This window comes from Camelus bactrianus, chromosome 34, assembly GCF_048773025.1.
Source record: "Camelus bactrianus isolate YW-2024 breed Bactrian camel chromosome 34, ASM4877302v1, whole genome shotgun sequence".
Taxonomy (NCBI): Eukaryota; Metazoa; Chordata; class Mammalia; order Artiodactyla; family Camelidae; genus Camelus; species Camelus bactrianus.
In genome coordinates, this window is record NC_133572.1 from 287,968 (window position 1) to 304,599 (window position 16,632).

Sequence of the window (16,632 nt, forward strand, 5' to 3'; positions counted from 1 at the left end):
TGACAGATAAAGACAACAAGCTTCCTCCCAGAAGGTGCCCGGCAGCGCGGAGAGCCCGGCGGGGCACCTGGCATCTTCGGAGGGTCAGGTCACTCCGACCTCGAGCCGGGGGCTGCGCGGGCTGCCTTTCGGGGTCACGGCACCAGACGCCACTCTCCCCTGACAGCCTCGCCAGCTGTGCAGACCGGGACTTTGGACGCTGTGGCCATGTTCTCAGGGCCATCTCAGGCCACAGGCCTGTGTACTCAGGACGCAGGACTGCTTACCCGGAACCATCCCCCATACGTCAAGGGCACGCGGTTACCACAGGAGTGGAAAGGGGTCCACCAGTCCCTTCAGATCTCATTCTATGACACCTGCCAAGGTGTTCCCCCCACACTGCTTCTAACTGAAACTCACAGACTGGAGCTGTGTCCCTTCCCCTGCTGAAGAGCATGCTGCCGAAAGGCAGGTGACAGGAGGGGACAGTGACCTGCAAACCAGAGCCGTGCGGGGACAGCGGAGGAGCCTCACAGTTGCCACATCACCGTTTAACCCCCAGTACTTCTGAGGGGCCAAGAACATTAGAATCTATGATAAACTGAACTCAGAATGAGTTAGTAGAAAGAGGCACTTTTAATCTGAAGAAAGAAACTGTGCCAGCAGGAGGAACACAGGTCTAGGGAAAAGCAGATGCCCCCCCTTTCCTCTGCTGCTGGCCAGTGACCCCCACTTAACACAGCTCTGGAGCCCCCCGGGAGCGGTCGAGTCAGTCCAGACTGACAGGAGACAGGACCCCAGCTCCCTGTAACTCCCGGGGAAGGAGGCAACAAGCCAGTCAACTTAAGACTTGTCTGAACAGCACGTTAACTAGCCAACGTCTAGTGCCAGCGAGCACCTGGTGGGGAGGTCACTCGGAGGAGACGGGGAAGTGGACTTCACACCCCTGAGAACAGCACCCTGAGCCACAGCGGCACAGACAGGCCGGCTGTAATTCAGGGACCAAGAGCACGCTAAACGTTCAGCTACTTTGCTAGAAGTACAACCACCACACCTTTGACAAAAGGGTATTATTCTAATACGGAAAAACGTGCCCACCTCACAGCCGACCCTCGGGGACGCGGAGGCTTCGCACAGCGCAGGTCGTGGTCCTCCGGAGAACAGGAGATCCAGCATCAAGTGCGCCGCCGAGACGGACACGAGACAGTGCCTGGGGGGGAGCTGACCCAGAGGCCAGGAGCTGTTTCTGGGAAGTGACCACACAGCCCACAGCCCCTCTGGATGAAGTAGGACCACCCCTCAGATTGTCTGTAAGATAAGTCTGTGTAAACAGTCAAGAAGTTAAGGGGGAGGGGAAAAACCTTACCTACGGGTACCTTTTATTTCTGTAAAACATCTCTGAAAATAACCTTAAAACTCCGTGGGTTTGGCATCTCTCCACGTTTCCTTCAGGGAAACAGGCAGAGCAAACGTGGCCTTTGTGTCGGGATCGTCAAGAGGCTGAGGAAAGCGATTTCCACGGGAAACTAACGGTAGCCGTGGCTCACAGAACTCCAGTCCCTGGTGACGTCCCCCAGGCCATAAGCAGGCGGGGGCTGCGTGTGACTGGAGGCCTTTGGGAACCAGAGGGTCAGCAGGTGGCTCTCCCCCAGAAGGCTTTCCCGGCAGCGGCCGTCGTGGGAGCCCGCAGGCACACTGTGGGCCCAGAGCTGCTGCCACTTCACCACAGAGAGAACAAACCAGTGTTCTTCAACTCTGATATCAGAAATCATTACATTCAGTAGAGCAGTTAAGAGCGCTGGGGAACTTTCAAGCAAAACTTCTCAACAGTTCAGAGGACGAGGAGCATGAAGGGCGACAGTCCTGGTTCTGCACCTGCATCCCCTGAACGAGCTGCATTCATTCTCTGCCTGCCCCTCAGGTTCAGGGGTTTGACGAGTCACACACACGAGGGGCCAGCCCCACCAAAAACGGGGCGGGAGGTGGAGAAATGATTTTTTTAATGTAGCAGCAAAAAACAGGAGCCGCTTTAAGAAAAATCCTTACCAGGCACTCCTTTCTCCCCGGCCTGCCAGAGGCAACACTGACATCCTAATACTTAGAAGCTGACCGTGAGGCGGCCCGGGAAGGCCAGGCCCCAGGGAAGGCCGTGGCCACACCACCCGGTTACTGTCCAGCAGACCATGTCACCCCTGCGTGCCCTGGAGAACAAGCACTGACCTGTGAGCCGCCCAGACATGACCTGGCTTCTCCTAGCGCTCAAGTGTTCACCAAGGGGTCAGGATCCGAAGTTTGCAGGCGTGAATGCGGGAAGGTAAGCAGATTACAAAGGGGAAGAATCAAGACAAGTCACCCGACGCCAACACCAGTGCAGCAGACAGGGTCGGGGGGTGGGGGGGGGCGAGGAAGTGCTCTGCCTCGCTCGTCCCCCTCCCCTCACCCACAGCACCAGCCTGTCCTCGAAAACGTCCCTGCCTACAGGACACCAAGACTCCAAGTGTCGAGACACCTGCACAGTAACAAACACACTCCAGACCTTTCTGACCAACTTTTAAATAGTACTGCTTTAGAGAGATTTAATTTTAAAAATAAATTTTAAAAAGAAAGCACATGTAAAACATCAAGTTTTGGTGATCAGGATAGGTAAAGTAATTTTATTACAAATTTCAGGATCTAAAAAGTAACGTTACATTTACTAAGATGAATCTGAGATGGCCTGTCTCGAACATGTGTGTCCCGTCAGTGACACTGACCCTCGGCACGAGTAGACAGCCCCCTGGGGACGCGGTCAGCAGCAGTCAGCAGGCGAGCCTGCTGGTGACCAGACGTCTGGTTCAGTGCCCGGTGCCCGGACTGTGCTGTCAGCAGAGGGGCCTCTGCCCTGAAATGAGCGCCAGACCCGACCCTGAGGGCAGCCTCTCCCTGCTTCTCATTTCAATGTTTAGGAGACTGTGTGTTTAGTAAGAGTTATGATTCAACTGATCCGTAAGCCCAAGTACAGGAATCCTCAGCACGTGGCCAAGAGGCCGCAGAGCTGCTGGCTGACTGGGAAGAAGACTCAGGCCAGGTCCTGGTCACAGTGACGGGCAGTAACTGTCCGTGGCCACAGAGACAGGGCCAGAAGAACTTCAGCAGGTCAGCTAAGCCACCCTCCCGCTTCCGAACCGGGCAGACTTCCCCGCAGCCATGTCTCTTTCATTTCTTATGTATGGTTTTAAACATGACTAAAGGCAGCGTCTTTACAAGGGGAACTGCAGGAAGCAGCAGGGATGAGGCCTCGGGAAGCCCTCTCCGGGAGGGGGAGGGGCGGCCGTACCTGAGACCCCGCAGGGCACCTTGCGCTGCGGGCTGGGGAGGGGGAGGGGACTGGGGCGGAGGACGCCCGGCTGCAAAGCACAGCGTGTGCATCAGGAGAGGAGACGCCAGGGTCACGGGCCCAGGAGCCCACAGCTGGGCCCGCTTGCCTGGGAGCTCCTACCCTAGACCCTCCTCAGTCAGCGGGATGGCTCTCCCCCAGGGGACATTTGGCAACGTCGGGGAAGGTGCTCCTGGCGCTCAGGGGCAGAGGCAGAGGGTGGGGTGCCAACATCGAGGTGGGGGAGCTCTTCACAAAAGACCTGGATGAGCAAGGGCCCGGGCCTGGGAGCCTCCAGCCAGACAGATGACAGACACTTTCCACCTCCAGCCCCAGTGTGTGTGGCCGGCCCAGACCGTGCTGACCAGAAGCCCCCAGTGTCCCACAAACGTCCAGCCAGCTGCTGGCAGTTCAAATTCAATCAACGCAACTAAAACCTCACTCCTTTTGTCCTTTTTCTCTGAAAAGTCTATTTCTTTCTCAGAGCCAGTACCACCCCGACGGCCACCGCCAGAAAGGCAACCGCAGCTGCCCCTCCGAAGAGCAGGAGGGACTTGCCCACGGGCAGCAGGCCAGCCTTCTCCTTGCTGGCAGGGCCGGGCCCTGCCTCTCCCAGGGGCAGCCCCTTCTCTCCGTGCGGCGCGGGGACCCCCTCCTGCTCTGGGGCAGCAGGTCCCGCGGCTGCGTCCACCTCTTCTTCACCGAGTTCCACGAACAGCGACGTCGCGGGGCTGGCGCCCCCTCCTGCCGCCCCCTCCCCGCCAGGCCCCCCAGCCCCCTCCCCGGCCTCGGGCACCTCCTCCTTCTCCACGTGCACGATGTCAGAGTTGGAGGAGTTGTTCTCGCTCCGCTCGCCGACCCCGTTGCTGTCTAAGCTTTTCACTTCTTCAGGGTCCACTGTGACCTGCTGCCAGGACTCAGGCCCCAGCGATACCGGCAGGCTCTCCGTGTGCCAGCTCTGGCTGGCCGACAGGGATACCGGCAGGCTCTCCGCCTGCCACGAGGCGGTGGCCGCCGGGGACTCGGGAGGACTGACGTGCGCGGAGCCGTCGCTGGGCAGGATGTAAATGTCGTTGCTGTCTTCCGCCACACTTGCCGGTGGCTCCTCCTCCTCCTCCGACTCCAGGTTAAAGACGGTGCCCTAGGGAAGGAGGACAGACAAGTCCAAGGCAGCTAAATACATTTAAAATGAGTGTAAATCTGGGAAAATTCTTCCCTAAACTGAAGTTCCAGGAATAAAGACCTCAGAGCTTCTGGACTGAAGGTGTTCACTTCCAGAACAAGGCAGAGGAAGACTTTCTAACCAGGCAGTCCTCCTCTGACTAGTTTCCTTGAAGCTAGAAAGCTAGAAAGTTAGTTCATGTTCAATTTAAATATATTTAATGCAATAATGAATGCGGAACAGCAGAGAAAACCAAGGCGGGAAACGTGTCCTCCTCCGGGACCCTATGACTCAGCAGGGCGGGCGCTTTCCTTCTCTGGGGGAGGCGGGAGCGGGTGGGGGCAGAAGTCGCGCAAGGAGACAAGGCAGATTGATGCTTGAAGAAAAGTGCAGGCTGGGTGTCGGGTCCAGAAGACCCCAAAACAGCCCACCTACAGGGTCCCACTCAAGGCACCCCAGATGCTCTTCACCTTTATGCTTGAGGAGCAGTGGGGCACGAAGAAGGGGGCGTTTTCTCCACAGAATCTCCCGGGGAGCTCACGCTGACTCTTCCCTCCGGATCTGGCTTTGGGGCTGCGCGCCGACACGGCACACCTTCCGCAGCACCCACTGAGGGGAAGCAGAGCCCCCAGGAAAGCAGGGGCCTGGGACGGGGGCTTGTCACAAAGTCTATGTGAACTTGAGACCGTTGTCAGCAAGGCCGACCACCACCTTCCTCTGACATCCAAGCTGCAGGCACCTCGAGTCCAGGGTTTCGTCCAGACTCAAAGGAGGCGTTTTACTCCCCTCGTTCCCACGTCAGAATTTCCTAACAGTTTAAAACGTTGTTCAGGAATTACCACAAATGCCACCAACCGAATATAACTCGTCAACAACACTACTGCCTCCTTTAAGTGCCACCAGCCTTCGAGCTTAACCAGCAGTGGCATAAGCTTTTTTCTTGCAAGGTAACTACCATCCCTTTCTTAGAACGAGGTCAGGTTAGTAAGTGCAAGACAGAGGCGAGGGCCGCTCAGCCTGAGTTCATGCTCACGGAAAGGGAGAACACAATGAGACACAAGGGAGAATGCCCCGGGCAATGAAAATTACTTTAAATGGAAAAAATAATTAAAAACCCAAACGAAAGAAAGGCGGAGCCAAGAGAGAACAATAGGAATGGAAGGGAGCGCAGGCTGCGAAACAGGGGGCTCCTGAGGCCTGGGGGTGCGGGCGCCAACAGGCGCCTACAGCATGGAGAGACAGCTTCTAATTCTCTGTGATGTGATTTAAAGTAAAAAGAGAACCTTTAGTTTTCAGAGATACATACTGACATTTTTGGAAATAAAATTATACAATGTCTGGATTTTGCTTCGAAACAGTATTAAGGGGGAAGTGAGGCGCTGTAAGCAGCTGGCAGTAAGTTAACTGCCACTGCGCAGGCAACAGGGGCTCGCCACACTGTCCCGCCTGTTTTCGTACGTGATCAAAATTCTCCACAGAGAAAATTTAAGTTAAAGCAGTGTAAGAGAAGTGAACAATAACCCACTGCACCTTCCTCCACAAAGAAAAGCCTCAACAATTCTGTGCCAACAAATCTGAGAATTTAGGGATGGTATCCAGGAAAGATTATCAAAAGTCAACAGGAAAAACCAGAAATCTTCCCTCAAAAGAAATACCAGGCAGGTCTACAGGAATGTTGCAGGAAGCCAGGCACGAGTAAGGGTCTCATGAAGACCACTCCAGACCACAGGAAAAGAGGAAGGAAACACTCTTCCCAGCTGTGAGCTCTGCCCCAGAGCCGGCATGCCCTGAGAACTGAGGCCAGGCGAGAGCTGCGGGCCAGCCTTGCTCACTGAGACTCGCACAACCGGGCACTCACGTTAGCGTCAGGAAGACAGGGCTGCCTTCCAGCGACAGCTGCGGTAACTGTGCTGGGGACCCTGACTGGGGCTGCACCCAGCAAGAAAAGCCCTGTCACTGTGCACAGTGATGCCGGTGTGACTTCCTGTGTGGAAAGCCCAAAGGGATCTAGAGGGAAATACTCAGAGCAGTAAGAGGCGGGCCAACTTGCGGGAGGTAAAGCCAACGTGCAAACGCCAGTCTGACAAAGGGACACAGGTGCCTGAGACGTCAGCACGGGGGGGGGGGGGGGCGGTGAGGGTGAGCGCGGGCGCTCTCGCTCTGGAACCTCTGTTAAATCTAAGCTCACCCCGATATAACCTTATTTGAGCAAGTGATTTAAAAAATTAGTAAGTCTGACTGGGGAAGAGGTAGAGCAGCAGAAATTCTTATATCCCGCTGACAGCGTGCAAGCTGGGAAACCGCTCTGGAAGCCACTCCGGCACTGTCCTGTAGAGGAGAACCTGCGCACCCTCTCGGAACCAGAAACTCTACTCCGAGGTGTACACTCAGAGAAACCCCTGCACACACGTGTGAGTGTTCGTAACAGCAGCGTCTGTAAGAGCAAAAAGGAGAAAATACCCACTGGTAAGACTACAGGTAAATAAACTACAGGTAAACTGACATATTCGCACACGGACACCAAATGCCAGTCAACAGATCACCCGAGATCAGGCACTGCCAACGGGGATGATTCCAGGGGTGAACACCGGTCAGGGAGACGGGAGGAATCGTACATGTGGCAAAGGCCTGTGACCCTCCAAAAGGCCACAGCACATAAACGGACTTAAGTCTGTGCTTTTATTTTTTTAATTTTTATTTACTCATTATTTTTTACTGTCTTTGTCTTTTTCTTTTTAATGGAGGCACTGGGGATTGAACCCAGGACCTCATGCATGCTACGCACGAGCCCTACCACTGAGTTGTGCCCTCCCCCACTGTCTGTGCTTTTAAAATTTCATGGGGGGAAGAGGGAAATGATTAAGATAAAAACGTCTAAAAAGGATCCTTAGGGGAGTGATAACAAAAAAGGCTGAGACTCAATGAGCTAGGTGAACATCAGGAATGTGACAGAGTGAAAACAGCTACAGAAGACAGAGAGGGGACGATTCACATAAAGTTCCAAACACAAAACGCACGTATCGTCTAGAAATAGAGACATGCACTTAAACTGTGACAAGTCAGAACTGAGTGTTCGCCTGTGGGGTAGGCAGGAGCGCGTGGAGAGCCAGGAGGGACTGACCAGGAGGCTCGCACGCCGGCAGGGTTCCTTCCCTGGGCGGGGATGGCAAACGCACAGGTGTTTGCTCCACCACCCCCATCCCTTAGTCGTTCACGTGTCTTTTGCTAGCATGAAACGTTTCATAATTAGAACGACCGAAAAACACCACGTATCAACTTACTAGCAGTAAAACCTTAGTGGTTTAACGTACACTGCGCAAACAGGCTTTCCACTGATCGTCATCCAATCAATGTTAAATAACGGCATTTGACCTTTGCTGTTAAAAACAACATTGGGGAGCTTAATTTTCTTTTTTTTTTTTGAGGGAAGATTACACAGAAACATTGGAAAGCGCATACCCAGCCGCCCTGCTGGACGACGTACTCCGCTGCGTAGTCCTCCAGGTACGTCACACCGAACTGCAGCAACGCACTCAGAGGCTCCTGACCACGTCTCGTCAACTCCAAAAGCATTTGTCGCAGCAGAATCAGAGGCACCAAAATCTTCAACGCAAAGACGAGAGAGTAAAAAACAAACTGAAATTCTTACAATTGATTTTGTATGTTCAACTACTAGAATCTACACTCTGGTGAATCGTTACAGAATTTCATTTTTACAATAAATAAATAAAAGGAAGCAAACAGCGACCCCTACTCGAGTTTTAGGAGTACTGTATGTTTCACATTTTATCCCACCAGGCAGTAGCAATAATGTCACAAAAACTGCTGAGCTCGCGAGCGCACATGCCCGTGTGGGTGTGTGTGAGCAGCACACACAGCAAATCCACTGACGCTCTGTCTGTAACAGCAAGAATGCAAACCGCCCAACACGGACTGCTAAACGAATGTGGTAATCCAGGAACGTGTAGTTGTTAAAAAGAATCCGACTGTTCACTGCCCAACTGCCAAGATTTATTTTCAGCGAAAAAAGTAATATAAAGAAGAGTGTGTACAGTAACAGTCCTGGTCGTGTGAACAAAACCAAACCTCTACCCACACACGCCTCTGTGACCCTGCAGGGCCCCGGAACACACGCGGGCGACAGCGCTGACCTAGGAGGAGGAAAGCCAGGTGAGCGGTTTACGGGGGGGGGGGCACTCCTCAGTGTCTGTCTTTCTGCAGTTTGTACCATGTACGTTTATCATATTTGAAAACAAGGGCTTTCAAAATTACGAGCTGTCTCATGAAAGTCATCAGAAACCAGAGAAGTTGTTGTTATCTCCCAGTAACCTCATGGCTCAATACTTAAAAATCATCAGAATTTATGACAGGGACTAACTAGAGTCCCTTTCCTTGTTTTCCCAGAAAAGCCTTCCAGGTCACCACCTGCACGCAACCTCTCCTGCCTGGAACACCAGGGTCCCGCGTGACTGGAAAAGGAATGCAAAGGAAATGAAACCAATCTCCGTTCTGCTACCAGCCGCCAGGGCCCCGCTGTGGGTCACCGCACACTCTGCAGGAGGACAGACAGCAGGCCACAAGTCCATACCCTCACTAGTATTCTCTGGTTTTTTAAGTAAAAGCAGCCCTGAGGGGTTTCAAAGTCTGGGGGAAGAAAAAGCAACACACACCCGTCTTGAAATTCTACCAGTCCTCCAGCCCGAAGAGCGGTAACAAGCCCTTCCCAGCACCAACAGAGGGGCGCAGGGCCTTAAAGAAGAATGAGCCACGCTCCCCCAGCAGAAGCCCCGCGTCACCGCTGGGGACAGAGCACACACGGTGCTCGCCAGCCCGGGCTCTGTCCCAGCAGGAGCAGGGGCGCCTGCGACTCAGACTCGGAACATTCGCACTTCCCGTAACGATCGACTAGCGTGCGGTGTGTTTCCGTTATTCATGTTTAAGCTCCACCACCTCTTAGAAAAGTGAGTGGCAAACACGTCGTACCTGCAAAACAAAACTCGCCCTTATTTGTCCCAAATTCACCTCTTTCGTGCGGCCAACGCAGCCGCCCTACTTCTAGTGCATCAAACCTCGAGAGGGCCCTGTAATCCTCTTTCACTGCTGTCTTAACTTTAGTCCTTAATCATATTCCCTGATTCACCATGCTTTTTATGCTGAAATCCACTGATCTTGTAGTCCGTCCTTCACACAGCAGCTCCTCCGCTGCCGTGACCACCTGAGGACCCTCTCCTGGGTCTCCTCCCTCCCGACCACGTCTCCCTCTCGTGAAGCGCAGCGAGGGCAGGACCTTCCCTGCACGAGACTAACTCCTTCCATCCGGCCGTCACACTCCTGGTCTGCATGTCCTGGGTCACCTCTTCCGACACGCTGTCCTCAAGGACCCACTGCAGCGGACACTGCAGACTGCCTTTATTCAGTTACACACACTTGCCCTCAACTGCTGGGATCACACACACAGTTCATGAGTTACTCCTACGACTGATCGCATCAGCTTCACATTCTACTGCCCACAGGAGTTCTGTATCATCGGTACGCCTGGTATTTTTTTATCTGTCCCCTCCCATGGAACTTAAAAAGGGGAAAGCAAAACTGGGTCCCCAAGTGTCCACTCCGAGAAGGCCCCACTATTTACAGCTCTGGGAATAAAAAGCAAGCAAGTAATTCTTAACTGTGAACTTCTTTCTGTAGGTCACTCCCTTGCTGGATGCCGGTAACCCCACAACACATACGAATTATTTTCCCCTCCGATAACTTCTGCAGAGGAACGCTGAGGCACGCTGAGGCGTTTCTGACCACAGGCAGGACTCCCCCCACTGGCCAGCTCCTCGTGTGTCCCACGCGGCGTCCTCTTCCAGCAGGTCACACTTGGCTAACGTTACCCTTTTGTTAAAGAGCACGGGAGCCAGTTGCAGCAGGAACAGAGCAGGCCAGCCTACAGCGCGCCAGGAGTCCTCCCAGGGGAGCAGACCGTGTAATGGCAACGACAAATTCCGCTCCACCGTTACCGCCTAAGCCTTCTATGCCTCAGCAATTCTAGTGTGTGTCAGTCCCACAGCTGGTATCTGGATCCGACTCGCCGATGACGTCTGAATGCCTCTGACACACCTCCTCCAAAATAAAACTTAAGAGACAACTGGGCACTCGTATCACCCAGTGTGGTGCGACAGGAAACAGAGAACACTGACACTGTCTTGCCACAAAGGTGAAGCCGGACTGTGACCAGCCTGCAGACTGACCTAACAGTGGAAAGGAGACGCAGCTGCCCCTGGACAACATGGTCTGAACTGCGGGACTCGAGGGTGCGGAGGTCCCGCCGCACGTGAGACACTGGTTTCCCCAGCCGTAAGGACTGCAGCCGCCTGGCCAGCCCACACGTGGCCGATTCCGCAGACGCGGGACCACGTGCATGGAGAACAGCTGGGCCAGCGCGAACTCAGACCCAGACTTCGTCTGCAGGGAGGGCCGACGCTCCCAACCCCCACGGTGTTCAAGGGTCGGCTGTGCAGACACAGAGGAATAGGTTACGTGGCACCTCAGCAGTGCAGTCAAAATCCAGAAGGCAGGAAAATTCTACAGGACAAATAATCAGTAAGCCAATTAGAACAGGAAAAAAACCAAGAGAGAGAGAGTAATCTGCGTAGTAAAAGAGACCGAGGTGACAGATTCCACGGTGGCACGTGTATGAATGTCCAGAACAGGCAAACTCTAAGGCAGAGCAGAGCTGCTGCTGGGGGGGGGGGGGGGGAGTGGGGAGGGGCTGCCACAGCGTTTCTTTGGGGGAGATGAAGGTGTTCTGGAAACAGTGTAGACGGTCGCACACTTCTGTGAACGTTCTAAAAACTACTGAACTGCATACTTCAGAAGGGCAAACTTCACGGTACAGGAACGACACTTCCATTTTTTTTTATAGGAAAGGCTTAAGACATATCAACGACATACAACGCGTGAGCCTTGCTCAGGTCTCAAGTCAAACAAATCAGCCTTTGTAAGCAACTGGAGCAATCTGAAAGCTGAACAGACTATGTGATAACACCAGAATTACTGTTAACAGACACAGAAAACAAACTTATGGTCACGGGGTGGGGGGGCAGGAAGAGATAAATTGGGAGTTTGAGATGTGTGAGTATTAACTACTACATATAAAATAGCTAAAAAACCAATTTCTTCTGTATAGTACAGGGAGCTATATTCAGTATCTCGTAATGACCTATAATGAAAAAGAGTATGAAAACGAATGTACGTGACTGGGACACTGTGCTGTGCACCAGAAACTGACACAACGGGAAAAAAATTAAATTATAAAAAAGAATCACTGTCAGTATCTGAGGTGTCATAATGGTATTATCAGTTGTTTAAAAAAGGGGTAGTGTCCTCGGACACAGGTACTAGTGTGTTCACGGGTGAAATGGCACGATGGCCAGAGTCCCCTCCAGAACGACCCAGGGGAAAGCGGGAAGAGAGGGACGGACTGGACCAGCCAGGCTGCAACTGTGGAAGCGGAGTGACGGGCACACGAGGTCTGTCACGCTGCCAGTCCCGCTCTGTGCACACCTGAGATTTTAATAGTGAAGGGTTTGAAAAGATCAGTGATTTAATTAACCAAGGCAAAGAATCCGCTTATCTTTGCTATCATCTTTCTGAAGCCCATCACGGTGCGCACACCATGCACCACCACTCTGCTGCCTTTTCTCTTTGATGGCCTTTTTTTTTCTTCTTTCTATAAGCAGGTAAGTTCACAGGAAAAACCAATACCCATGAAGGGAAAAATAGGAAAATTAAAGGAAAATACCTGCACGTCTGAGATGACCACCCTGTATGATCCCGCACAAGTTCCAATTAGGATTCTTGTCATACACATACTGTACAGCCTTCGTTTACACATGTATTTTTTTTTAAAAAATCATACTATTAACACAGGTTTGTGAGCAGCTTTTTCCCTCCATTTCTTTCAACCTATCTAAAGAGCTTTATACCACGATGCTTTTAAAACCCCCATACAGATGAAGCGACGTTCGGCCGGCCCCGTCCTGGCTTTGTGAACCTTCCTCCCACTTGAGCCTTTTATCTGCCAGACAGCCGTGTTCACACAACAGTGCTGTGTCAGAACTTCGCAAAGATTCACGCAAAGTATGAAACGTAAAACATGAGCCAAGTGCTTCGAATTAGCCCCTCGGGCCCGGGGAGGCAGACATCTCCGCTGCCCTTCCTAATGAACCAGGCTCTTCTCACCCTGGAGGGCTGACGAGGGTAACGGGGAGCCAGCTGAGCTAGCACCGTTCTAACTGAAATGCCTCACTTACGACACATTCAAGCCACGGCCTCGAAGACCGACAGTGGACCCCGGTCCACACGAGCGGGTAAAACGAAGCAGGGAACAGGGGGAAAGGACGGGTGGAGAGAGAGTGAAGACCAGGGTTTACTTAGGTTCTTCAGGAGAGCCGCAGGTTCGGGGGCGGTGGGAGGAGAGCATGAGGAGTTGAGGTCAAGTCACCAGACAGGAGTGACGGGAAGAGCCCGTCACTCAAGCGCCCAGCTGTCTGTCTTGTGATGCACCAAGAAACGTATCATGACCAAGCTCATTTTTATTTATAAAATCTCTTTCAAATGTCCATATGAGAGAGGTTTGGTTTTTTTTATTTCAGGAAAGCAAATGAAACATATTTTAAGAAATTTTTTACAGCTAAGTAACATAGTAAAACTCCGTAATAGTGATAGTTTGGGAATGTGGTCCCGGGTGTTAAATCTAACGTAAGAGCCACTGTTTCCTGAGCACTTCTTACAGTGCCAGACGACACGCTGAAATAAGCTCGGGACACGTGTCGTGGAATTGTCACAAGTTAGGCTAGTGGTATCACCTCCACTTCACATCCGTGAAAATGTAGGTTTAGAGAGCTTAATTAACCTGCCCAAAGACATGCATCTAGTCTGTGGCAAAGCTGATAACCGAAACAAGTCCGATTACAGGCCTGTGATGCTAATTATTATGCTATAATGCTTCCAAAGCCTGTATTAAGGTGAGTAAAAATAATAGACATCAATTAGGTCTGTAAGGTCACACAGTCCGGCCCACAGTGGTGACAATTCTGAGTGGGAATGGCTGTTCAGACATGACCCCACTGCACTTCCTCGTCCCAGGCTGCCTCCTCGGTGAGCTGGGCCCCCACACTGCACCCCCAAGACCCCTCCCTGCCGGCCCGAGACGACGCACACGCGGTGTGGGGCCGTGGCAGATGCCGAGGCTGAAGTCAGAAGACCTCAGCTCCAGCGCTGGCTCCAGTACTTACTAGTCAAGGGAGCAAAGCAAGTACTTTACCTTTTTTCTTCTGATTATTCATCTGACCTAACTAACTAACTAACAAAACGAAAGCTGATAAAATCCATTCTGCTGTCTGCGAAGGATGGCTGTCTGATCCAGTGAGATGTGACATGAGGTGCTCTGAAAACTGTAAGCACAAACGGGGTTACTCACATAACAACCAAGAAGCCTGTGCTTTCCCCAAAGACACACTTACCTGGTGACAAGTAACCACCTGCAGAGAAACGTCACGTCTGGGGCAGAGACATGAAGAAATGACGGGGGCTCAGGGCAGATGGGAGGGAAGATGGCACCCCCCGGCACACGCGGTTCTGGGCCAACCGGAACCGCGCAGCATTCATCACAACAGCACATCAACCAGAAGCACCCACTTAACACAGCTGATTATGCGTTAAAGAGTGAGCTCGACAGTTTTCTCTTCTCCGCGCCACCGACTCCTCCTGACCCTTACCACTAACACACGGAAATCTTGTAAGAGAAAAGGTAACTGGGTGAATACCTTGTTCCAGCCGCTGGCATGAACTGCGGTCTCCACTGTACACTCCCGAAATGCCTGATATGTCACTGGCCTGTAGAGATTTTTTTTAAAAGTCTGTGTCACAAAGGAGGAAAATTCTGCATTTCCAGATGAACAAATACACAGTCACTACTCTGCTGCTGAACTCTTTGCTGACGTAACACAGTAGAGTCAACACACTGTTTGGTGGGGACCCGCTTTACCATTTGGTACGTGCTTTTCTTCAAATGTTCTCTACAGGCTGAGACCTATGCTCCCAGCTTGTAAAACGAGAATAATAAATAGTAACAAATTATTCACAATTGCTTGAAACCTATCCAACAAGATTTCCACACTGCAGATAAACAAACATGTGGGTCATTAATATAGAATCAAATAATAACAAATAGCAAAAGTCACCTCGTTAATAAATTTAAAAGAACAATTTATACTTTTTTTAAAAGCAAAAAAGGAAAATATTCAAAAATTAAAGAGACATGTCACTGGAAGACTTTTCAAACTGAGGATCTAAGGAGTTGGAATAAAGTAAAAGCCAAGGTCATAAACAGACCTCTGTTTTTAACTTGAGTTGTCCTGACACCAGCCCCGGGGTGGACAGTGCCTTCCGACTATTCCTGGCGCACTCATCTACTGAGAGACACGTGGCTACGTTCTAAGCCTGGCTTTGTGTGCTAATTAACAACAATAATGACAAAAATACTGAGTTACACGTGAAGGCCCGGGGAGTTTGGATAACAGATTTAATAAAAATTCACTCCTCAACTTTTGTGGGCAAAGAATTAACAAAAATGTAAAAAAGGAGAGGAGTCTCACTTTTATAGGATTTTAAAATCCATTCCAAAGGTGTTTTCTGCCCCAAGCACTCTAGTCTGTGACCTCGACTACGAATATTTAGGACTGGCAACCCCTGTTACACACTAGGGCACGGAAGCTCAGAGCCGACAGCAGGGCCTCACACCCAGGGCCACACCGCGCCTGTCACGTGCCAGGGCTTCGACACAGGCCACGATGACACCGACGCCCACGCTGCCAACAAGCCTCTGGGCAAGGCTAGCGAGGCGCTCAGCGTGCAGCCCACACCCTCCATGCAGACTCAGAACAAATACGTGTGACAGCTCACCAATAATTTTTGTATCGAATACATGCTAAAACTGTGTATTCAATATACTGAAGTAAATAAAACATATTTAAAATCTAAATTTTTTATGTGGCCACAAGAAAATTTTAAATTACACACATGGGACCTGCATGTCACCTACTGTGGCCTGGATGTTTCAGGCAACAGTTCTGATGACACGGCTCATTCCTTCATGTGAGTCAACGTAACACCAACCTACAGGGACACTGAACGGAGGCGAGACACCAGGGGTGACCTTCTTAATCAGATGTCATGGGGCACCTTCCTGACTAAAGTAAGCTTAGAACTGTTCTGAAGACTCGGGCTGAGCACTAGGCAGCTGTAAAACCAGAACCTGAGGGACACTGTGCGGTCCACCTGCCCATGCTGTCCCGGAAGCTTCACGTGTTGTCCGGCCCCTCCGCCTCCTGTCCTGAGCCGTCTGCTGCTGCTGCTGCACGTCCCAGGAGCCTTTACGGGGAGCCTGTCTATGGGGCTAAAGCACGCTGGCACCCTTCAGACTGAAACACACTGAAGCACTACAGGTACACACAGGCATGCACGAAGAAGATCCATCCAATTCAAACATTCCGAGGAAATCCTACACATAGAAAAGCACTTAAAAATGAGCCCTGTCTAATGAGCTACATGAACCCAGCAAAAACAAAGTGGGGAGCACCTGTCAGACTGCTGGCACCAGGCTACAGGAAGAGCTCAGGATCCATCTCCCACTCTCACCAAACTGCTCAGAGGAACAGGTGGTGTTTTCCACCTTCAAAGAAAGACACCGTCGTCACCTGTGCAGCACCTCCCGTCCATCATCGCTGTGCTCCAGTCACTGCTAACAGAGCTTCATGACTCAACCTAACCCGGACTTAAAAAAAGCTGTTACCTTCTGGGGAAAACAAAACAAATACTCACTCAAGACAACACTTTAAAAAATGTAATTTACTTTGCAGTGAAAAGATACTAACATTTCCTGTAGATTATGAAGAGGACTCCAAAGACGTAAGTAATACTGTTCTTCGGACAGATCACAGCATCTCAGTAAAGGCAAACCTGACGGAGAAGCTACGGCACAGAGTGTAATGATGCAACACGGACGGTTCGTATCAAGGCTGGAAGCAGCACGTTCTGCCTCAGGCTTCTCGGCTACTTCGCTCTCAGCCCCAGCGGCTCTCACAAG

The 16,632-nt window shown here is 51.6% G+C and overlaps 1 protein-coding gene across 5 annotated transcripts in view; it reads right to left on the bottom strand.

Annotated features, from left to right (window-relative positions):
• Positions 1–2,604: 2,604 nt before the first annotated feature.
• Positions 2,605–16,632, bottom strand: part of BCL2L13 (BCL2 like 13) — a 44,304-nt gene continuing 30,276 nt past the window's right edge. For 2 of the 5 annotated variants that reach the window (XM_074357902.1, XM_074357901.1), the window contains 3 exons: positions 14,312–14,381; positions 7,956–8,099; positions 2,605–4,475 (listed from right to left, as the gene is read on the bottom strand). In XM_074357902.1, the coding sequence (XP_074214003.1) occupies positions 3,804–4,475; positions 7,956–8,099; positions 14,312–14,381 (886 nt within the window). In that variant the 3' untranslated portion in view covers positions 2,605–3,803. Of the gene's footprint in view, positions 4,476–4,697; positions 6,931–7,955; positions 13,940–14,311; positions 14,382–16,632 lie in introns of those variants that run through there. The other 3 variants (XM_074357903.1, XM_074357904.1, XM_074357905.1) reach the window with 3 other exon arrangements.